At 36.2% G+C, this 24,719-nt stretch overlaps 1 protein-coding gene across 10 annotated transcripts in view; it reads left to right on the top strand.

The window, feature by feature from the left end:
- CEP128 (centrosomal protein 128) overlaps positions 1 to 24,719 on the top strand; it is a 393,976-nt gene that overhangs the window by 304,042 nt on the left and 65,215 nt on the right. For 7 of the 10 annotated variants that reach the window (XM_058567480.1, XM_058567475.1, XM_058567474.1 and 4 more), the window contains 3 exons: positions 2,977 to 3,026; positions 15,265 to 15,354; positions 22,499 to 22,522. In XM_058567480.1, coding sequence (XP_058423463.1) covers positions 2,977 to 3,026; positions 15,265 to 15,354; positions 22,499 to 22,522 — 164 coding nt within the window. The remainder of the gene's footprint in view (positions 1 to 2,976; positions 3,027 to 15,264; positions 15,355 to 22,498; positions 22,523 to 24,719) is intronic. The other 3 variants (XM_058567476.1, XM_058567481.1, XM_058567482.1) reach the window with 1 other exon arrangement.

The raw sequence follows: 24,719 nt of genomic DNA, 5'->3' as shown, positions 1-24,719 counted from the left end.
GTAGTGGAGCAAAATGGCCATGTCCACATAGGGACACAACAGTGATCTTCCATCTCCCAAATATTGAAGAGAGCTGTGCTGAAGACATGATTTACTGAAACCAGCTGGAGAAGGTCTCTGTTCTTTTGGCCTGTCTTGTACCCACTCCTTCTTCTTCTGTTAACAGTACCCTGATTTTGCATTTGGAAACTATCCTTTTTCTTCTTCATCCACTCCTTTTGAGATTATCAATAAAAGTGCTCCATACTTTTCTCTAGCCAAGAAGTAGGCAAAGGATCTAAGCTAGTCTCATTAGCTCTTCTCTTTATGAAATTTCTTCTTGAATGCAGTGACACAAAGATTAGAGGCACCAGGAGAAAACGCCCATTAATTCGTGCTACCTACATTGCTACCCACCCAGACCAGTTGTTATTCTCTCCAGAGTCTGGATCCTTTTTTACTATGTATCTATTAATTACTCCTGTATCCTTCTAATAAAGTCTAAATGCTTGGTGTTCCATTAGCAGCTGGTTGCTCTCAGTTAGCAAGTGTTAGGTACCAGACCATCCCCAAATTCCATTTATTTAGGTCATGATTCTGTGAGTGGAACTTGGCACTGGGCTCAGCTGGGCAGTTTATCTGGTCTTAGGCTCCCATCTGAGTCATCTGTAGTCACCTTCAGGTCAGCTGAGCATCTCTGCTTCTGGGCATTTGCTGGCTGCTAGTTGGGGCAACCTGCAGGGTGTCAGGGGTGGGAAGAGTCCTGGACCATGTATTTCTTGTCATCTAGCAGCCCGGCCTGGGCTTGTTCATATGGTAGTGACAGAATTCCAAATGGAAAAGTAAAAATGTGCAAGGCCTCTTGAACCCTCAATGCAGATTGGCACAAGGTTGCTTCTGCTGTTTTCTATTTACTAAATCAAGTGGAGGCCAGCCTAGATGCATGATGTGGAAAGTACATGCATATAACCTCTGGATGGAAGTAGCTACAACGTCACAATGTAAATGAGTAAGGATGCAAGAAGAGGAACGATTGAGGGCATTTAAACAATCTACCACACCCCAAGTTGGTTTCTGTACCATCGTTAGCTAATGAAGCTGATATGCCAACAAAAAACTCTTTTAAAAATACACTGTAGGGTCCGGCCCGGTGGTGCAAGCCGTTAAGTGCACGCGCTCAGCTGCAGTGGCCCGGGGTTCGCTGGTTCAGATCCCGGGCGTGCACCGACGCACTGCTTGTCAAGCCATGCTGTGGCGGCGTCCCATATAGAGTGGAGGAAGATGGGCATAGATGTTAATCCAGGGCCAGTCTTCCTCAGCAAAAAGAGGAAGATTGGCAGATGTTAGCTCAGGGCCGATCTTCTTCACAAAAAAAAAAAAGAAAAAAAAAACAATAAATGATCAACAAATGTTAAAAAAAAAAAAAAAAAAAACTGTAATATGTGGGCATTCTTCCCTAAAGTTGGAGGATGTAACTCATTATAAGAGGTTTGGGAGGCAAAGTCAGCTCCTCTATGGGGTACGGAGCAAAAAGTACCTCTTATTCTTGGGGCCAGCCCTGTGGCATACTGGTTAAGTTCGGCCCGGGTTTGCAGGTTCGGATCCCAGGCGCGGACCTACACCACTTGTCAAGCCATGCTGTGGCAGCATCCCACATACAAATAGAGGAAGATTGGCACCGATGTTAGCTCAGGGCAAATCTTCCTCAAGTAAAAAAAGAAGAGGATTGGTAACGGATATTAGATCAAGGAGAATCATCCTCAGCAAAAAAATAAATAAATAAAAGTACTTCTTATTCTTAAGCCCAGTGCATTGTGTCTTGAGAGGATTGCTTGCCGCTCCTCTGTATCTCTCTTAGCCATGCAATCTTAAAGGGCCATCACTATCAATTATATCATCTACCAGGTCCCCTAAACTTTCGGCGTATTGCTCGCCTAGTTATGACATATACCAGCATAATTTGGCTACCCCCTATATTACTGCTTCCTGCTGCATCTAGTATAGCACTTGCTAAAAACATTTGCATTTGCCTTTCTGGGATATGTATTGAATTTCTGTAAGTTATATTTTCCTTTTAAGCAGCACAGCCTCTTGGTAAGCTATATCAATCATAGAGTAAGGCAAATGCTAATATTAATGTGTGCTGCTGTAGGTGTTTCTTGCCAGTTTTCATCCAAGTTCTGACTCATCCCAGCCCTCTTTAGGTTTGTGAGATCTAATAAGATCATAGCACAGGGTGGTATAGCTGTAGGCAGAAAATTCTACTTGCCAAATATATTTTCCTTTACAGCAAGTTCATAAATTAATGTAGGGCACTGAGACACCATGCCTATACGCATGCATTTAGACAGAGCTCTCTTCAGTTGACTGCCTTCCCTTCCAGCCACTAATTTCTCTGAGACGGTGCCAAACTCTTGGTCAGATGTAGCTTCAATGCTGCCCACCCTCTCAGTGTGAAAAGATAATTAATATGACTTACAGGTAAGGTGGTGTTCTAATTCCATTAATAACACCCATTATTCCAGAGTGTTTTAATTTGGTTATAAAAATTGACTCAGGAGGTGGAATGTGGCTTGGGAGCTTATTTTAAGAGCAAATGGTTTGTTTCTAATTTTTCTTTCAAAAGAAAAAAAGTTTCTTTTTTTTAAAAGAAAATTTGTGTTGCTTTTAAATTATATAAGCACTGGGCCAAATTCCTAAAATATTGGTATGATTTTGGATTTGTAAATGAGTTGGTTTCATATGCTGGTATCTCCATCAGAGCTGGGACCTCCCAGGGCTTCTCAGCCAGCTTAGGTTGAACAGGGTGCAGAGCTCTGCCACGTATCATCAGTTGGGATCAGAGGGCATTTCTGTTACGTTGCTTCTCATACTTAAACATCAAATTCTCTTTCCAGGCAACAGTTAATACAAGCTACTGACTGAATTGAGTTTGATAATAAGAGGCAGCCTATTTTTGCATTGTATTTTGATGGATATTTTACTTTCTTATTGTAGATCTGCTGGAGGAGACCCACAGAAAAGATGAAGAAATGGAATCTCTGCAGGTAAAGTAAATTCTCCAATACGGCAGGTATCCTTGGGCTAAAAAATTTGTTTTTATTCTGTTAGCCTTTATTATTGTCACGTTCAGACCACTGTGGTACATGGAGTAAAAAATAAGTTAGAACTTTAAAGCCCAAGTTGGAATTTGCTTACTTTTAGAAGTATTTGAGAGCATTTATAATCTCCTAAAGCAGGAAGCCAGCTCAGCCTCTGTGCTACTCTCTCTCGAAAGGAACTTTATTCCTTGGTATAACTTAATAGGAACTGCAGCGTTAGGAAATGAAAGCAACAAGTTGCAAAGTCATTTCCCCAAAAACAGAGCTGATGAATGAGGATGAATTCACAGAATCTACATTTTCAAGTGAAAGTCAACAGTATTCTGACTCCATGAATGTTATCTACCAATGACCAACCAAGAATATTAACACATATATGGAGTTTAAGACTTATCTTGTATGCCTCTCAATTCACTATGGATTTATACACATTTCTTGGACTAGAAAATTGTGTTTGAAAGATCACAGTAGAATTTTAATTGACATTTCCATGGTATGAGCAATTGATGTTAACTTGGCATCAGGCAGAAGTTCTCTCTTCCTTTTACATTGGGCCAGCTTACAAATGAGTAACTTAAGTGTCTATCTTTATTAGGAGAAACATAATCAGTTATCCTCACATGACAGAACCAATTCACTCAACGCTCACATTGGGGGTTAAGAAGAGTAAATACTTTGGACATTTAGAGTTCTTCTTGGGCCTAGAGCTGCAAGGCGGGGCTGGAGAGTGATATAATGAGCTGGCTTGAGTGCTTTAGGAGTAAAGATGTTTGCTTCTGGCAAATGAAGGATGGGTTAAGCAAAGCCCAAAGAGCAAGGGAAATATTCTGTAACTGTGGATTCTTCTATTTATCTGTTAAGAGAAAATTGTATAATTGATCTGAAAATGATCAAGAAGAATATAGCTCTATAATAAAAGTGACGTATGTTAGTCACAATTTTGTATAGATTAAATTCTTTTAACATCTTAAGCTGTATTCAAGTATAAAAAGAAAGAGCCCTGGTTGGTCCAGTCTGGGGCTAGGAAAAATCTCAAGTGTATACTCTGAGAAATTAATATCAGCAATGCTTGTTATAAAAAGCAAAGCTTCTATGTACACTAAATGGGTATATTGAGAAGGTAATAAAGGCTTTTGAGGCCTTCTGATTATGCATTATGTTTGCCATTGGCCCAGAGTACCACATATAAACATATTTATTGAGTACATAGTAGATATCTGGCCTTTTGAAATGGCAGCACAAACCTTTTTTAGTTTATTTCTCTCACTATATGAATATTGGAACCAGTAATCCTGTTAAATTTAATAGCTTATGTTGCTTCTCAAATATTTATTAAGTACTGGCAGCATTTTCTACCAAAATGCTCATTGAGTGCAATAGAATGCACCAGCCAACTAACTTTGGACATTTATAAATGTAGAGTATTTTATGTGATGTCCAACAGTAGAAGAGTGCAATGTTGGCACTTTGCAGTGGCAATTAGTGCCTAATACTAACACTCTATTAAGAACAAAGAAGGAACTGACACCTCTCATAGTGCCCAAGAATGCAGAGACACGTCACAGAAAGCATTTCATTTTAAAGACTAGAGGGAAATCTATCGAAAAGTGCCTACATTCCTGAGTTTCCATATTCAAATATAAATATCACGGGTGATACTGTTGAGAAGACTATTAAAGTATAATAGATTGAAGTCCTACCATAACACAATAGAATTTTGGGGAGAAAAAGACAAAATAGTTTCAAAAAAATAAAATGATAGCACATGAATTTTAAGTCCTGGCTCTGTTTCTGATTCACTGAGTAACCTTGAGTAACTCAATTAACTTTGCTGTGCCTATTTTCTCATTTGTAATATAAAATCATAAAACTGTCTTCCAGAAGTGTTTAGTGTAGATTAGATTGTCCCAGAAGGGAGAGCTAAATATTTAATTCCAATTTACAATGTTAGCAGATCCCCATGTATCCAAATGGTAGTCAATTTTATTTACTCATTATCATCATATAATTATGTATAACAGACATTATGCATTTAATGTTTTCCTCCTTAAGGATAGTGGGTGTTTATTTATCTCTAATCCTTTTCCAGTTTCCTGTAAGTAAAAGGTGCTCCATTTACTCATTGAACAAATATTTATTGAGCACCAATTCTGTGCAAGGCACTGTACTACATGCTAGGGATACAAAAGCAAGCTGCTTATACTGGATAACTTCTTGCCCTGTACACCAGAATTAGTGGACAAGAATGTTAAATAGGTGTTTATAATATTAAAAAATGATATTAAAAGGGATGTATAAGTCCCTATGGGAACATATAACACCTTTCTTGGTTTGATGGAGATAAGGGTAGGTTGGGTGCAAGTGTAGGGGGTTGAACGTGGGTAGGGTGAGCTGGTTTGGAGTGGCAATCTAAGTGGGCTTCCCAAAGGAGGCCGATACTTAAATAATAATGAGGAGTTAGCATTGGCAAGTTTGGAGTAAAAATAAAAAAACTTGTAGGCAGTGTGAAGGATATGGGAAGGCCAGAGGTAAAAGAAAGCATCAATTTCGTGTTTAAGGAACTGAAAGAATTTCATTATGGTGGAATGTAGCATCCGGAAGAGGAGAGGCAAGACAGGAGTTTGTAGAGGTCTGAAGGATCTCGTAAAGGAGTTGGGATTTTACCTTTAGTATATGGGAAACCAGTCAAGGGTTTGAAACAAGGAAACAATATGATCAGCTTTACGTTTTTAATAGGTAAGTGGCTGTAAAGTCTAAAATAATTGGAGACAGGCAAGATTGAAACCAGGGAGACCAATTAAGCAAATGTTTGTGAGAATGTTGGCAAGAGATGATGGTAATCTGGCTTGGATGGTAGCAGAGAGCATGAAGAGGAATGGATGGTTTCTTGATCTATTTTAGGATATAAGAATCCATGGAACTTTGAGATTGGTTGTTAGGAAGTAAAAAGGAAGGAATTAAGAATGACTCTTAGGTTTCTTGATTGGGCAACTTCATGGATGATTATGTTTATCCTTGAGATCAGAGTAAGTTGATTAGTTCAAGTTATGGTATCTTGAGTTTGGGTACCTTGAAGCATCCAGGTGGCAATGTCAAGAGGGTGTTCATATATGAGTCTAGAGCTCAGAAGGAGTTTGAACTGAACATGCAGAATCTGGTATCATCAGATCTAGTCTCCATATCATCTAGATAATACTAAAAGTCATAGGAGCAATGAGAACTCCCAGAGGAAGTATGTAGCATAAAGAGATGAAAACTTAAGCCAGAACCCTAGGGAACACCAACACTTAAGCAACAGGCTAAGGATGAAAATCTTGCAAAGGAGTCTAAGACATAAAGAAAATAATTTCAGGGGAGCATAGTGTCATGAAGCTTAGCAAAGAATATTTCTATGGGAAAATAATCAATAAAACTCAATACATATTTGTTAAATCCTCAAATCCACTTAACTAAGGGGTTTAGGTTTTAAAATAAAAATTTGCTATATAATGAAGTAATTTCCTATCATACCTATGTAGCAACTCGCGTGTCTTTCACTTTCCCAAATATCCACTAGTTAGCCCAGTGCCTCACCATAGGAGGTATTCAGTAAATTTCTGTTGACTAAATAAACAAATGAATGCCACTCTACTGGCTCTTATTTATATAGCACCTATTCCTGGTTCTCTGTAAAGTCTACTATTGAAAAACAACACATAGATTTCACTCTCTCTCCTTTACTCCATCGTGCTCTAATCCCTCTTTGAATGTAGCATTGAAACAAAAAGTCAATAAGTGAGTAATTTGGCATGAGTGGTAGGAATCAGCGGGAAAGGAAAAGGATAAAATGGAGACGGGGCGGGCAGCAGAGAGGAGAGTGCTTTCAATCTTCAGAGGAATTGCAAACAATGGAGACAAACATATTTGACAGTGACTTGTACAGTGCAGCTGGTAATTACTGAAATTCTTCACTGGAGCTTAACATTGTCTGGCTCATTTTTTTGTGTGACATTCATTTGCAGTTACGTTGTGTGCTGCTCCTCTTAAAAACAAAGTATTGTCTTTGACTATAAATGTGTGATACGGTATCAGAGTCGTATTTGCATATGGGTTTGAGGTACACTGAAACAAGCAAATCCCTTCTTTAATCCACTCAAGATCAGCTGAAACATTTTGAATAGATACAAAAGGTAGTCCACGTTTCCTCAATTTAGTTGAAAAGTATTCACTGACTGACACCTTACTTGTGACGGCTGGTAGTCATAGGTGCTGTTGTTTTTTGTTTCCGTTTTTTTAATAGCAACCTACCTGGTTGGCCTTTCATCAGGTTCTTGCTTTTTCTCATGTTGCTTTGTGAACCCTAGAATGCAAATCACACCAAACGAGTGTCGTGCTTAGTTACGAAAAGCTTCAAAGTGCTCCCTATGACAGTCACTGAAGGGTGTCTGGAAAACGCCGCTTATGCCTCTCCTCTTACGCTAACTTACAGTCATCTCACTTTTCATTTTATTTTAAATGAGATAAAACTAGATGATTATGAACATGATTTTTCTAATTCATTTTCCTCTTTTACTAGGCTATCTTTAGGTCATTTTTTGAGGCAATATCCATGTTTATAAACTGGGGACAATAATGATACTGACTTCATAGGACTATTGGGAGAATTAACTAGGATAAGAAATGTGTAAATGTTGGTGCGTGGCAGGTCCTCCATAAATATTAATTTCACGCACTATTGATTTTCATCTACTATGTGCCAGACATCGTGCTGCATGCTGGGGACAAAGCAGTAAATCTCCCTGCCCTCCCGGGGCCCCCCCTTCATCCCTCTCTTCCTCTCTCTCTCTCCCTCTCTCCCTCTTTCGTCCTCTCCCTCTCTCTTACCCATCCCTCTCCTCCTTCCATGGGCAACCTTGATTTTAAATTCAGATTTTGGTCAGATTATGCTAAAGGAAGTATTATATCTTTGGATAGCTAGTAAATACAATGAGAAAGTGAAAAAAGTCACAATGTGGTGATAGTGAAATTGATTATATGGGCTACAAATGAATATCAATCTCATTATTTTAAGAGGAAAAAGGAAACATTTTAGTTGTAGGATTTCTAATCTAAATGTCACAAATACTTCTGGACACTTTCTTCAGTATCAGTATTTTCATTAGAATGAGCTGAATCCTTCATTTAATTTTTAAAAATTGGGTTTATGTTTTTTAAAAAATGTATTTTTTCTGAGACATTCCAGAAGCTATGACCTTGAATGTTAAGCAGCATTATTAACATACTGTTTTTCAGATGACCTATAATTATATTTGACTTCTCTCCCAGATAGCTTTTAAAAATAGTCTGGAACCTTCCATTTGAAGGATTTGATTTGTTTTGGAAGTGGAGGGCAGGTGTTTGGTTTTGGTTTTGTCACCTATGTAGTACTTAGGCAAGGGCATTTGAAATGAGCGGGGAGGAGAAGATAATCTTTTTCTCAGCCGTTACTTTGTTTCAGCTACTTACGGAGTAGCCTATGGCAGCACAGTATTTTGAAGAAAAAACTAGAACTGGAATTTCTTAGTTCATTTGGAACAAGTCTAATAAATATTAATATAGGGGTATTATAATATGGAAAAGAATTCCAGTGTAGAGTTGGCAGACATATTGTTGGAAATAAACTGGGCAAGAAAAACCTCTAAAGACAAAAAACTGACATGGGCAAATAAATTGCCCTGGCAGAGGCTGACACTATAGTGCATTAACATCTCAGTGGTACCAGTAGATGGCCGATCATCCTGGTAAACAACCATGTGATAGACTGGGCTAGTGACAGACCAACTGGATAATTTCTGTGGTTTTGCTGTCAGTCATTTCTGCCTGACTGTAGAATGCCTATACCCTGTACTTTCAAACCACAGAGTGGTTTGGGGATTTTAGAGATTATGGGTAGAAATGCAGTGATGGACCAGCTAAGAGTCCTTGAGTTACGTTAGAAGGGAAAGTGAAGGTGAGGTGGGATGCTGTGTTCTATCACTGGATCTCCAGAAGAATTGAGAGATTGGTTAAAGCAATTCCTAAATTTCCCCAGAAATTTTAATTTGCTTGGGAGATACTAAAGTACATTTTTAGAAGTCCCAGTTTGAATAAATTGATAAATTGGGATTGACGGTTTCAGGCTTTATTAAACTAGAAGGTAAATTCAGTATCCTGCTTATCTCTAGGTTGACTCATGAGAGTTATAATGGAACTTCTATCATTCTAGAAACCAAAATGTAATGCATACCTCCTTATTCTTTCCAAGATGCATTCCCCAGAACATAGGCAAATCACATGTACATCTATTTCTTTTTCTGATACGTGATAAAAAAAAAAATAGCTGTTCTAAGCAATGACATAAACAAAACAAAACGTGGGTGATTATGGGGGATGGAGAGTTGGGCAACACTTTGCCACTTTTAGGGCTAGGTGACTTAATGCCTCATTAAAATCTCTATTTTCTCAAAAGATGAAGAGGCTTACTAAGCCTTAAATTCGGTATGAGGTCTCAACAGAGATAAAACATTAGCAGTCTGCATTAGGGTCAAGTAGGGTCTCAGCCAATTAGATTTGCACACTTCAGTTTACTACATCCAGAAGCCTCCGGAGAGCAGGGAACCAAGATCAGTAAAATAGATTCCACTTGAAATTTTAGTGATCATTAAGTTTTATCACCCTATTTTACCTGAAATTTGCAACTTAATTTTAATTCCAAATTTATGAGAGAATTAAACTGGAAAATAGAATGCACTGAGAGTGAAGTATTCTTGTGTCTGAATGTGTGGAAGTTGATTGACTAGATCATTTTCTTTTGGGGATATAAAGTATAAAAATGTGGCTGGTTCTGTTTATCCAGAGGCATGCAAAGCACAGGTCTTCAGGATTCAGCAGTCTCCTTGAGTTAAGCATCTAAAAAAGCCTCTGAAAAAGACAAATGCCGTTTGGAAACATGTAAAAAATGCGAAGATAAAGTGTGGTCTTTGAACTCAAAAGCCCAAATTTTTACCCTGTGACAGAAAGTTTACTAAAAACCTTGGTAGTGAAAATGAACCAAGTGTGTGTTATAGATTTTGTAAATTGCTCCCACAACAGGGGAAGTTATTTTTTCTCTCTCCATACATCACTCCCTTTGCAGTTGGCTCCGTGAAAATCAACACATCCGTAAAACATCGCTGGTGTCTTTGTCTGAATCTGAGCTCCATGGGCACTGGGGCTGATGTAAAGATGTAGAAAGCAGCTTATATTTTCGTGTCAAAAATGAAAACTATGCGCTTTAGGATGTTTCACACTGTTGAGCTTGTCTGAAAGTTTTTGCCATGTCTGCAGAGTCAACTGTCATGTTACAATTTGGGGCAATTTCATTTGAGTTGCAGTTTAAGTGATCATTTCAAGACTATTCTCCATAATAAGTATCTGCTTATTCTTCTCACTTCACGTCTCTAGATAGGCCTTAAACTTCAGACAGATAACCGTGTGTCTTAATCCATTCAGGCTGCTATACTAAAAATACCTTGGACTGGGTAGCTGAAACTAGAAACATTTATTTCTCCCAGTTCGAGAGACTGGGAAGTTCAAGACCAAGGTAGATTCAGTATCTGTATTCAGTATTTATGTTGGCAGATTCAGTATCTGGTGAGGGCCCACTTTCTGGTTCATAGACAGCCGTCTTCTCACTCTGTTTTCACATGGCAGAGAGCACTCTGGAGTCTCTTATAAAAGGGCACTAATCCCATTCATGAGGGTTCCACCCTCATGAGCTAATCACCTCCCAAAGGCCTCACCTCCTAATACCATCACATTGGGGGTTAGGATTTCAACCTATGGATTTTGGGAGGGACACAAACATTCAGACCGTAACACATGTTCTCCATTTTGTCTTCCATCTCCTGATAACGTTGACAGTTGTGAAGAGCATATTTCTAGTAATGTTTATAGTATGCAACAGATTTGGCAACAAATGCTCATCAATAATACATTTCTGGTTGAAAGAGTTTCCGTTGACTCATAAATCTCTGAGGTTCTAAGCATTCACAGGACATCATTGAAAGAAACTATAACTCTTACTTCTAGGACTATCTCCGATTCCTACCTCTGGCTGATTTTCCAGAAACAATATAGAGGATTTCCCCAATCTGGGGTCTTGAAAACTCACTAATATTATGTTTCAATATATTAACAAGTGCTTATTTAGCACTTGTAAATTCCTGTCAAGATTTTGCCAGATCGGCCCCAAAGGGTGATGGGGCCTTCATCAAAGACAAGAAAAAAGTCACCTTCTGACTTGTTAATGAATGGTGTTAATAGCTACCGAGCAATTCTTTTGTGTCATACACTATGCTAAAACTTCTAAATATATATCATTTATTCCTTACAACAATTCTACAAGGTAAATACTGTTATTCTCATTTTACAGATAAAGAAGCTAAAGCTCATTGCTTGCTCAGCCCATAAGTGACAGGGCTGTTAGAATCCGCTGGGCTTCTATACCCCTGTGCTTAAATGCCTCACGAGCTTATAGAGATCCGAATTTCTACACTTTGTTTAGGTTCCTGACCTTCTGTCTTTTAATTTCTTCCATATTTTTTCTATAAGAATGACTCGTTAGCAAACATATTAAGCATTTAGTGTGGTAAAATACTACTGACCCCCTACCTCCTCAAAAAAAGACTATAAGAAACTAAATAATTTTTAGAAAGTACATTAAATAAGTCAGGCAATACTGGGGACTTAATATTCGTGAAACCTCTTACTACCTTTCTATAACTTTAAAACTACTTATAAACCCTTAGGCTATCAACTTACTTATACATGGCAACTGGGATGGTATTGTATATATATTTGGCTATTGGCATGTGAGGAACATTTCAATTCCTGATGTGAGACTGTGAACAATCCAGTAATCTCCAGCACTTCTAGGAAGGAGAAGGGATCATTTTTCTTTTTCCGTTCTGCACCTTTTCATTTTGCTTATTCATCACATTTTAAATAAACAGACTGAAGAAAGTTGTTATTAAAGCCCTCCTCCGGCTTCTTCAATTTCAGTTTTAAACCAGGTTCAAAATATTCTGGCAAAAATTAAAGGCAACATTGAAAACTTTGCATAAATTTTAAATTGTGCAAAAAGTGATAAAACTAAAATGAGCTGAAAGAATGACTAATAAGCATCTCCTCTTATATCTTTGTCTTTTTATCATAATCAATGGTTATTTTGGCTTTAAAAATTTGATTGTGAAGTGCATTCCTTTTCCAGAGTATCTGCATTACACTTACTATTCTAAATTTAATTTGTTAAAAGTTTAATGTTTACTTTTGAAAATGGGAAAGCTTATTAGCGTGCTAATAAATAACATTTAATGACTGTTAATAATATTTCTATATTTGCTCATAACATGAAATAGAAAAATATTACCTACAAGAGACTCCATGCCTTTACTACACTCTTCTTGTAATTGAAATCCCTAGTTCTCATTTCACTGCTAGGAAAGAACTAATAAATTTGTCTCAAATGAAACTGGGGTTGGGGGAAGAGGCCATTTATGAACTCAGAGATGCATCTAAGCTCTTGCAGCCCAGATCTAAAAGAATTGGGAGACCAGCACAGTAGATGTGCCATTTAACTGCACAACATCACAGCTAATTAAGTTTAGATCTTTGCTTTCCTTTATCGTTTCTTCTTCTATTTCCCCAGTGGTATTGACTGTGCGTGCTTCAGCTGACCTAATGTCGGGCCCAGATGTCAGAAGGAGATGCAACTTACTTAAGGAAGGCATATGGCAAAAATATAATCCCTTTTATTATATAATAAATAAATATAAAAATGTGTACAAATAATGGTTTTTATTTGAACGTTAAATTTTATTGTGATATAGTGTGTGTTTCGTTACACTGTCACCTGACATCTGTTAAAAATAAAGTTCTGGAATGCTGTTCTGGCATGTGTAATTTTGTGAAAGACGCTCCAGAACAGTTTTCCGGTGTATCCGCTAACCTCTACCACACACACAAAAAATAGCCCTGATGGTAATAAAAAAGTGTTTATTGTCTGTTTGCTCATAAAACTGTACTGTCAGCACATGGTATTTCCATTAGCTCCATTTTGTAGAACTATTAAATATATATATATATTTTTAATGTGACCTTTAATTTGTTTTTGAGGGTTAGTGTCAACCCCTTTGAGTCAGGTGGACCTGGATTACAGTCTAAGCTTCAACATTTAATCACTGTGTGAAATTTAATACATTTAATGTCTTTGAGTCTGTTTCTCTGACTTTAAATGAAATTAATAGGTGAAATTAATAATATTTACCTATTGAGAGTTTTTGTGAGCATTAAATGAGAACATATGTGTAAAGCACCCCATACAATTTTTGGCAAATAATAAGCTTTTAATAAATAGTGTTGATTTTTATGATACTGGTAATTTAAAGGAATGTTTTCTTTAACAGCCACAGCACACATACCAGTGTCCCTTTTGTTTCTGAAATTAAACAATCCTTTCTTGTCCCAGGACCTTTGCATTTTCTACTCTCTCTCTCTGTAGTGCTTTTCTCTTAGCTCTTTCCATGATGGCTCATTTTCATCTTTTCAGTTTCAGCTCAGATTTCACCCCTTTGTGGGAACTTAAGTTGACAACCTGTCTAAAGTAAACCTCTGCCCTCACTCCCCATCACAGTTCCTGGGTCTCTTCTTTATTTATGTCTTTGTCTTCTTCTTTGGAATGTAAGCTCCGTGAAGGCAGAGAGACCTTATTTTCTTTGTTGATGACTGTGTACCCAATGTCCAACATAGTGTCTGCCTCAATAGGTGTGAGTGAATGGATGAATGGATGAATTAATTAAGTGAATAAATGAGTGGAAAGGAGAAAGGGAGAAAGAAAGGAAGCAAAGAAGGAAAGACATTGAAAGGAAAGAAAAAAAGTGGATAAAAGGAATAAAGGACAAAAGGAAAAAACTTATGTGGCCTGAGGAATGGTTTATATTCTGGATATATGTATTTATGCATACACTACAACTTTTACATTTTGTTTTAAAGTTTAAAAGTTGAGTAAAAACTTTCTGGTTCCTATTCTCTTTTCTTGTCCCTGGTTAGTGTGTTTTACCTTATCCTTGCCTTCCAGAAACTTACAGGGTTTGCTACAGGGTGACCTCTGTGAGGCAGGAAGTAATTCTTGTAGGATACCAAAATCTTAGAACAGAGTCGCCACACTTGCTGTAAAGGGCCAGATTCTAAATATTTTCAATTTTACAGGCCGTATGCTCTCTCGCGACAACTCACCTCGGCCACGATAGCATGAAAGCAGCCATAGACAATATGTAAAGAAATGAGTAGGCCGTGTTGCAATAAAACTTTATTTAGGGAAACTGAAATTTGAATTTCATATCATTTTCACTTGTCATGAAATATTATTCTCACTATAATTTTTTTCAGCCAACTAAAATGATAAAAACCATTCTTAAGTCATGGACCTATAAAAACAGGCAGTGGGCCGTATTTGACCCACTGTCCTTTGCTGACCCTTGTCCTGGAATGAACTAGTTTACTGGTTGTCTGTGTCAAGAATGTTTGCCTTTTAAAAGAGGAACTGGAGTGAAGAGAGTCAATAAATTTTTGAGTTCTTCCATGAAGAATAAATTTTTGTTAGTAGAATTTTAAATAATTTTGCAAATGGAAGGAAAGTATAATTTTGAGTAATCAGACCTTCCTGAGCTTTTAATATCCCACTTCATTATCCACAGGTAAGGTTGTGAGTGTAAAAGTAGTTTTCGTTAACCAACTAAAACTGCCCAGGTGTGTCTGTTAACAAGCTCCCATCTTCTGTATTCCTTTGTTTCATAGACTTTGGAATTTAGGATAAGGTTCTTCCAGGAATGATTTTGAAAGCAAGACAACTGAAGCTACATTGAACTAAATCACGACTCTATTTATAATCCTGAAGAGTAACTCTTTTAAATTTCAAGTAATGATTTCCCTAAAATCTGACTCAGTTGGGTATGGAATTATTTGGGGGAACATTTTAAAAGTACAATATGATATCATTTTCTCTTACTGCAGAAATTAAATTTATTTGAAACTATTGTAGTCCTGTTAGTGTTATTTTTATAACTATTCTTATTTATAGTGCTTTCAATTATTTTAAGACAATAGAGCTTTCCAACTCTTTTTCTTTACTCTCATCTCTCTTAAACAGCCAAAGCTACTGTTTAAAATTCCACCTTGGGAAGATGCTAGTCAGACTGCAATGAAAAATCAGAATGAAGCTCAATTTGAAGAAAAAGCAGTTAAGTATTTCATAGGTAGGAATATTTAGGATATTTGGAACTGAATAGTCAAAATATATCTGGTTTATTTTAGGGTACAGAGAATAAGTCAGCCCTCAGGTATGCTTCCCAGAAGTGCAACTAAAATCTGTTGTTGGGTTTTTCCCTCAGTTTTCTTAGATACTAAGAATAGTGCACCATCGATTATCAGAGTACGGATAATGTAAGGTTAGTTTTAAATCCTTTAACCACGTTTCCCTTCCTACCTGTGCTTATATATTAGGAAATGGAGATTAATAATAGTTTTAATCTTATCCATATTGAATTAGGAAGCAAGAAAAATCTAACTCATGTCAGCCAAATATATTATTTTAAAATCATCTGCTTATGTCTTGATTATCCTTATCAGCTGCCTCTCTCTTTAGTAGAGAAAGATGAGAGGTAACTGTACACAGAAGCCCACAGAAGGAATATGGGAATGAGGATAAGAGAGAGAGAGTGAATCTCTAATATAATGTTCCTTGTGCTTTAATTCCTGAAAAGAATTAAGTAAATGACTGTGCATGTAAATTAGGATGGGGATTATTGGAATTGCTCAAAGGTAAGCAATTTAATTCCCAAGGAGGACTGTTTGCCTGTACCTTTTAATGACTCAGGTGTGTGATGTGCATGACAGTCAACCATCAAGTGCTGTGATTCAGATGTTCAGGAGGAAGGAACTTGGGTCAAAGGGTTCTATGGTTATGTGGGTTCCCTTGTGAACATTCTTCGCCTGGAAGCCCAGGGGATGTGTTTCCTTGAGGGAAACAAAGGAGGTGTCAGCCTCAGGGAGTCTCATTAGATCACCTGTGTTTGGTGGCAGTCAGATACACACCCTGAAAAAAAGGCATACCCTATTGTTTCCACAAGTTCTGCATGACACAAACCTACTCATAAATTATGCCATAATCGCCACTGCAGTATGATTTGCATAAGAGTTCAGAGCGTATTCAGCTGATATATGACTAACCTCACAACTGGAGACATGTACTTTATTTCTTAAAATGTAAATCCTTGAAAAAAAAATATGGTGTGTTGGTTTGTGGGTTGTTGGCTTTCTCCCCCTACTATTCAACTCCTGTTCCTGCATCTCTTTTGGGAGACAGTCAATCTTTGAAATTATATTGGTTGTTATTTGCATTGGCCCTAACCACCATCATAGCCTTTTTATTATCTGCAAATAATTTTCAGTTGTTCCCCAGTCCAGATGTCATTCACTGAACCTCATTACCTGTTACCAGCAATTTCACTGTGGAATTGAGCAATTCACAGAGAAAGATAATTCTGTGTCTTTTGCCCTTCGTTTGGTTTATGGTCTTATCCTGTAGGCACACACCTATGAACCACATTACAGTGTGCATTAAAGAAGAATCTTAAAGTGATTCTTCATGATAAAGGAAAAAAAAAAAAGAAACCTCATTGCTTTGCTTTGTGATCTGAAATTTAAAGGTAAATCTGAGATTTTTTTTTGGTATTAGTTTCATCCTGTTGACAGGAAATGTTTACAGGGATTTTAAGCAAAACCCTTACCTAGCCTCTCAGGCTGTATTTTCCAGCTTGAAATATGTTGAAACAAACCAACAGAGGCCCATTTCCATATTTTTATCTTTATCTGCCTCCTCTACCCTACTTGTATTCCCCACCCCACAAACCCATGCATGCATCTCACTTCAGTATAAATGCAGCCTCAGCCTTTCCTGAGCAGTGAACTTAACTGGAGTACAATGGTCAGTAATGGCCTCGTAACAAAACCACAAACCAAAACACCAACTTGAGAATGTAGCAGGAGAAAGCTACAGAAGGACAGCTGGCGGCCTCAGGTCGCTATTATGACAATAGTCGTGGATGAGAGAACAGATCAGAAATGTGGAGCACACACTTTGATTCTGTTCTTAAACCTTGTGATAGTTTCTGCTTCTACCAGGGATTAGCCACACCCCGAGTGAAAGCAGATAGAAGGAATGTAACTGGGTACTCCCTCTCGGCTGGGAAATGATACATCCCTTTAAACTGGCTTTTCTTCATAAGTCAAAATGTTGAGGGGTTTTTATTGACAAATTTTTAGACAAAATCTTGCTGGCTTGCTGTGGTTTTCTTTTCACATTTCTGTTTTGTTATTTGGACCCAGAGGTAGGTTATGTGGAAAAGGCACATAAGCAGCTAGCGAAATGAGTTAACAGAGATTGACTGCAGGGATCTAATGATGACAAAATCCAACAGTGGGTGATTGGGAAACCACTGCAAGCTGCCCTAATGCCACTCATGATAAAGTTTTTCTTAAGTACAGAGTAACTTTGTCTGACTTTTAATAGATAACATGCAATTTTATATATGGATCATTGATTCATTTGGTGTATTCAAAGCCAACTTATGCTATATTTTAAAGGTTTTTTTGGTGTTGCAACATTGAGGTTTTTTGCGATTTTTGTCTCTATTTTGTTTTAATTTATTTTAAATCACTATATGAAATGCTGATCTTTTTTTGTGAAGGTTAAAGGCCTTTTCCTTTTCTTTCATTTTAATATCTTGAAGCTTGGAAAAGAATACATTTGAAATTATTTCTAGCTCTTTTAATTATTAAAAAACGATCAGCAATTTGTTAACTAATGGATTGCCATGTGGAAATGCATAAAGGAAAAAAGGTACATATTTGCATTTCATTTATATCCTTCATATAGGAAGTAGCAGGGAAAGTGTGAGTGTTGATTAAACAGAGTTAACATTGACGGGAAAAATGCCCTGCAGTGGTTTCTGGGTAAAGCTGAGTGCATTTTTCCTCCAGAAGAGAGGCTTTGTGCTTTTAGAACAGTGAGGAGAGGGAGACCTCATTGTGGGTTTTTCTTTTTGAAAATTATGGGTCCATCATGGCCCTTCAGGCCCAGAGAAGTTTCCAGAATCATTGTATACTCTTAAAGCCTCTTAGACTTGGAACGCATAGTGGCTCGTTATATTTTTATGTCAGTATTATGCTTTTTCTTATGCTAATGGATATATGTGAAGCATTCTTGGAAAATGCTGCGTTATTGTGATAAAATAGTCACTAGGACCTATTTGACTACACTTACCAGAAGCAGAAGAACTCTGATTATTTAGACCTACAAGGCTCTAATTCATCTTAGAGAGGATAGATGATTCAATGTGGCTAATTGATTGGCTCAGCTGAATCAAATAAACTGTTAATGATCAGGGATTCAGATACCCATTTAGCATTCATTTCCTAATTTAGCCTACAAATATTTGCCCATCTCCGGTGTTGCTAATGAATTTGCCTTGGCTCATTCATAAATTCCAGCGTACATCCCATTGTGACCAAGAGGCAAATGAATGTATAAGCTCAAAGCAGGTTACTAACCTCGTCATAAAAAGTTAAAATATGTCTTTTTTATAGTACATATGCTATAGGCCTCCCCCAAAATATGACTCTATGTGATCTGTCAAGCCCAGAATAAATTAAAACATGTTGTCTGGCAGCATTATTTTTTACTTAGAAATTGTGTGTAATGTTCACCTTGATAAGAACAGCTAGCACTCTCCATTGTAACTCAAGAACTATACAGTGACCACATGCATAAACTTTAAGAGTAAACATTAAAATAATTGTTGCCATTTTAAGTGTTTCTTAGATTTCCCCCTGCTTAGATAGAATAGAGTGGAGAAGGGACTATCCAATCACCAAACACCAATAACAACAAAACAAGTTTTTTCCCTCAAAATTTTTTTTCTTCAAAACATTTGAAGGCAATTTCTCCTTTGAGTTTTGTTTAACCTCCCACTCCCAATTGTTTCTTTCCTTGTTGTACGTGTTATTTATCCAGAAAAATTTCATACCGGAGAACTAAAGCGAGTTGGTTTAATAAAATAATTTATTTGTATAATAGTCTTACATCTTATTTCAGGTGTTTTTATTTGGAGTGAAAGGACCTGGAGGCTCATGGGCAGGCTTTAGAGAGTCTGCAGTTCCCCTAAAAGTATATGCAAAATTTTGTGTGCATTGTTTATAATGTACATTTTCCTGGGGAGAAGATCAAGTTTCATCAGATTCTAGGTCCATGACTACAAAAATAAGAACCACTGATTTATTAAAACCACCTGAAATAGCATGATTATGGTGAGAGTGTCTTCATCACTTCTGTAGGCTGTCTTCCCTCTACACTCTTCCCGCCTTCTAACAACCCCTTTCAATGTCCTAACAGTACTTTTCTTATCAGGATCCAAGCTTGCGAGTGTGTGTATGCGGTGGGAGAGGGGGAGAGTGTTGAACTGCACGTTGAACTTGAAGATAAAATCTCTTAAGTGAAAACTGGAGATTAAACAACAAAACACTACAACTGCAGTTTTACTGAGTGGGAAAGGGTAAAGAGTACAGAATTTATTTTGGTGTAATTATATGTTCATTCTAGGACATATACTGGCATTTTTTTTCATGCTGTATCGATGCTACAATATTGACTTAAGCTACCTCTTTTTTAATAAGAACATGAAAAGAAGTATGCAAATATTTTGAGAATAAGGATTTGCAGTAGTCTAATGCTTTTATATATAGAATTATAACTAATCTTGTCTGCCAAAAAAAAAAGTCACCTACAACCATTTAAACTTTCAAAATACTTTTCTTAAATTTTAAAAGCCAGTTAATAAGTTCGTAAAGACTATGAGTAGTTTCATTTTATTTATAGCCTACAATTAAAACCCAAAACTCTACAATTTAGACAGAACTCACTAATTGGCAGCAGTGGCTGATATCCTATTGATTGGTAAATTAAATAATTTAAATTCAGGTTAATGAACTGAATTTTCTATTTCCCTAATTTTCTCACTTTCTTAACATATATATTTTTCATTGAAAGCTGTCTCAGTACCGTTTTGGAATGAAGTAGGTTATAGACAGACGTAAGTAAATTGCATTGAAATAGATTATTTGTTGATCTTTATATTTTAGCAAAATGTAGTTTTTTTGACCATTTGTGTTCATAGTCTTATAAACCAGGAACATGTCTTAGCTCAGGCTGCTACAACAAATTACCATAGACTGGGTGGCTTAAACAAACATTTATTTCTCACTGTTCTGGTGGCTGAGAATTCCAAGAGCAAGGTGCTGGCAGATTCAATTCTTGGTGAGGTCCCTCTTCCTGGCTTGTAGATGGCCATCTTCTCATTATGCCCTACATGGCAGACAGAAAGAGAAGCAGCTATTCTTGTGTGTCTTCTTATAAGGGCACTAATTCCATCATAAGGGTCTATCCTCATGACCTAATAACCCCCAAAGGACACATCCCCAAAAGCCGTCACATTGGGGATTAGGGTTTCAACACATGAATTTTGTGAGGGCACAAACATGCACTTCATGACAGTGCATATTTCTTTTAAAATCCTGTAACAAGTATTTAAGTAAAATGAGGACACTAATACATAAATTATATCACTTTATCTTTGCTAAACACTGAGATATGAATTAAGACAGACAGAAGTTAATTCAATTCTACTTTTTTGACATCATATGCATCACTGATTTCAAACCAGCTGTTTGTGTGCTTTTAAAACATGCTAATCCTAAATAATATAAGCCCATAAATACATAGTATGGGGAAAACTTAAGGCCCAAATAGTAAATGTAAATATTTTGAGCCTTCCAAGATGGTTCATATAAATGAGATACTGCTCAAAGGCTGTTTCTGTCTCTATAAGTCATCTAATGAGGTTTTGTTCAGTCTGCAAAGGATGATAAAGCATTGCTGAATGGTTTTGTCCCAGATGCACTGTGAATAAGATGCCTGGTAACAAGAGATCAAAGCCCCATTGAGGCATTATATGCATTTATTATGAAGTGCTCAAATGTGACAGTACACAAGTCACCAACAAAATAGGAGTTATTTTATGAAAATTATGGGGGTGAGGGTGAGATTCTCTCAAGTATGACAACGGAATACAATTAAACAGATTATATTGCTAAAAACAGTCTGCTTTGGGCTGATTTTGCGTAATATATTCACGTAACTCATGCCCACATAGCCCAATATTTAAAGGGTAGAGATGTTCAACTCAGTTTCCCAGTGTGAGGGTTGGAGACTGGGTTACAGAAGTCTTCAAAGGCAAGGCCTCTGTGTGTTAGGTGAGGCTGGGCGAGTGGAAGTGAGGGCCAAGTTCTTTTTGCTCCTAAGTGTCATGATTCCATGTCGGTCCCTACAGGGGCACAAGAGACCTGAGCTGAGTGGCTCTCTGTGCCATTTTCCCCCCTTTCCCTCTTAGAACAGATGACTAATTTGATTAAACAAAAAAGAAATCCAGATTTCACACATCTCCTCTAATTGCTTAAAATCAGAGAAAAGAAAGAAAAATGACCTTGACCCTCCTAAAAAGGATGGCTTTCCTTTTTCTTAAATCTTCAGACTCTCCTCTCAAATTCAGCTTTTTTTATTTGGTAAAAACTTTCTGTATGTAGCTGTCAGCTCTGAAAAGAGTTGAGAATACAACTATTGGATTGAGAATGCAACCCTTAATCGTTTAGCTTTTTAAGCAATATTGCCAATGATTCTTTTTAAAAACAATATTTCTGTAAAACCTTCTAAGATACTATAGGTAATGAAGGCCTGCCTGGGTTCAGGATTGGCTGCATGTGACATATCTTTCTCATTTATTTTTCCTGCCTTGTTTCAATGAACAATCTACTTATTAATTTTAATTGATGAAGTTATTCTCATGTCTGAACTTCACCTTCCTGTGAGATCACATTTTGTGCTATAAATCTAATTGAGAGCTGGTATATGTGCTAAATTCCTTTTTTACATCACTACTATTGTCTAGTTGTGATTCATATGTTCAAATGTATCTAATACTTATATTCCACTAGTTGCTATTCCTTTTAGTTACTATATCTAAATGTATGGTATTTTCTGTTAAATTATACCTTGTAGTCCTAACACTAGCTGAGATGAGAAAAGGTATATTGATTCTTTTATGACTATTTTTCTATTGTAGAGATCATCCTGAGTAGGAGTTTTCATTTTTCACATTCTTAAATTAAATTATTACTAATAGAAGACAAACAGAAAATCTGAAAATTAAGTAAACTTGAAATTATTTTTAATAGCTTTGTTTTTATAATTATGTATTATGCTTTGTTTGCAGGACCGTGTAAATGCATTAGAAACGGTAAGTTGGGGCATTTTCTTTCTCCTTCTATCAGAATTACTGCTGTTTCCTGATGTGAATTTCAGAGCACTCCCCAAGGAAGAAGTTCCAGAAAGCATTTCTAAAACTACATCTAAGATTCAGAGGGGAGAATAAGCTAAACTGTACCTGAAAGGTATGTAGATACAGACTTTTAACATGAAAAAAAAAAAAAAAACTTAGAAAAAACGAAAATGTGCATGTTTAAGTGATCACTGCCCTCTCAAGACTGATGACACCAGTATGTACTAATTTATGGGAATGTAATTAGTTTAAATGTAATCGATACCCTGGATATTTGTTTCTGTATATCCCAGTCACTAAAAGGGCTGGTTGATAAGAAACTGAGGTCAGGATGCTATTTATACTTTGAAGTTCAGACATTTAACAATTTTTTTACATTGTTTTCAACAAAATCCAAATAATGCTGAAAACTGGTCAGCCTTTTTCTCAATAATTTTACTTGTAAGAATCTAGTATTAGGAAAGGATTTTTTTAAGTGTATGAATGTAAAGACTACATGCTTGCAATATTTATTAGAAAATGATTTATTTTTAAATAGAACGAAAAGGGAGATAACTTATTGTTTGGCAATAAAATAATGGTTAGATAAAGTGTGGAATTTCCAACCAGCCTGCCACAGTGGTTATGGAAAAGGCTTATAATATAATGTAAAATGGAAACAAATTCAAGACATAAAATCATGTGTACTTTAATGGTAACATATAATGATAGGCATATGAAAAAATAATAAAAAAGAGTGCGCAAAACTCATAATAGTGACTTGTTAGACAAGAATTAGGGGTATGATTTCCATCCTTTCTCTGTTTTTCAAGTTTTATAAAACAAGGTTATAATTAATTAATTTTATAAATAAACATTTTTATAATAAAAACCATATAAATTGGAAGAATGGTGAAATCAGTTCTGGTACCACCTTATGATGAAACATTATTCAGCCATAAAAAGTCATGTTTTCAAAAAGTAAATATTGCCATGCTATAATATGGGGAGAAAAAAGTGGTCTATAAAGATATGAGGAGAATATGATATGAATATTGAATATGCATATTTTGTGTTAAAAAGACTTTAAGAAAACACACAAACTGTTAGGAGTGGCTTGGGACTAGTGGTGATTTTTATTTTCTCTTTTTATGTTTTTAATGAGCAGGAAAAAAATAAGAAACCTTTAAACAATAGGCTAATAAAGGGTAAAATATTTATTTTGTGAGTATGAGGAATGGAAAGATGCTAATGAAGCACATTTTAGTCCTGTGTAAGCAGGTGATTTTGACAGTCTCCAGACCCTAGTGGGTAAATAACCTATTCCTTAGATTTAACTGGGCCATTTGGAAAATACACTGACCTTCTCAGTTTCAGTATGATGACGTAGTAGGTGAATAAAATATTTAGTGTTCCTCCATATATATTTTACTTACTTTTAGGAAGTGTCTTGCCAACAGGATTTGGCTTGTGAATTAAATGCTCTTTTAAAAAGTATGAACAAAAACAGAAATTCTGAATTTGAGGACTTGGGTTCAGCATAACAAAATGTCACTTATACAACATTGAGCAAATCACTTGTTTCTTGATTCCTTCATCTGTAAAAATGATCATAATTAAACTTATTTTATTAGATTGTTGTCAGAATAAAGTGAGAAAATATATGTGAAAATATTTAGGACCAAACAAATGTTAGGTTATCATTGTCATTATGTGATTGCTTATTATTTGTTATTTAATCATTTTAATTATACCAATATGCCATGAGAAGCTGAAAATTATATCAACAACAACCAAAAGCCTATAACTTTTATTAGTCTTTTTTATTTATATAATTGCTTTACTAAAAAAGTACTATGGAGTAGAATCTTAAATGCCTTATTCTAAGGGTTCCTTTAGGAATAAAGGTAAAAATAAAAAGTCATCATGAGAAGAATAAAATTGATTAAATGGACTAGGTTTTTTACAATGGTGGTTTTCTCAAGATGGTTTTAATTTGTAATAATTATCAGAAGTAAAACCATAAAAATGGAAATGATCAGTAATAATGTTAATGCTCAAATATTATGAAGTCCTTTGACTTCATATGGCATAATAAGGAGCAGATTTAATACACTTGGTAGACTATTCAACTGGTAAAGTATTTTATAGTTCATAAAATCAAATATGCTGAAAG

Source organism: Diceros bicornis, chromosome 24 (assembly GCF_020826845.1).
Source record: "Diceros bicornis minor isolate mBicDic1 chromosome 24, mDicBic1.mat.cur, whole genome shotgun sequence".
Classification (NCBI taxonomy): domain Eukaryota; kingdom Metazoa; phylum Chordata; class Mammalia; order Perissodactyla; family Rhinocerotidae; genus Diceros; species Diceros bicornis.
This window is presented reverse-complemented; position numbering and strand designations above follow the sequence as displayed.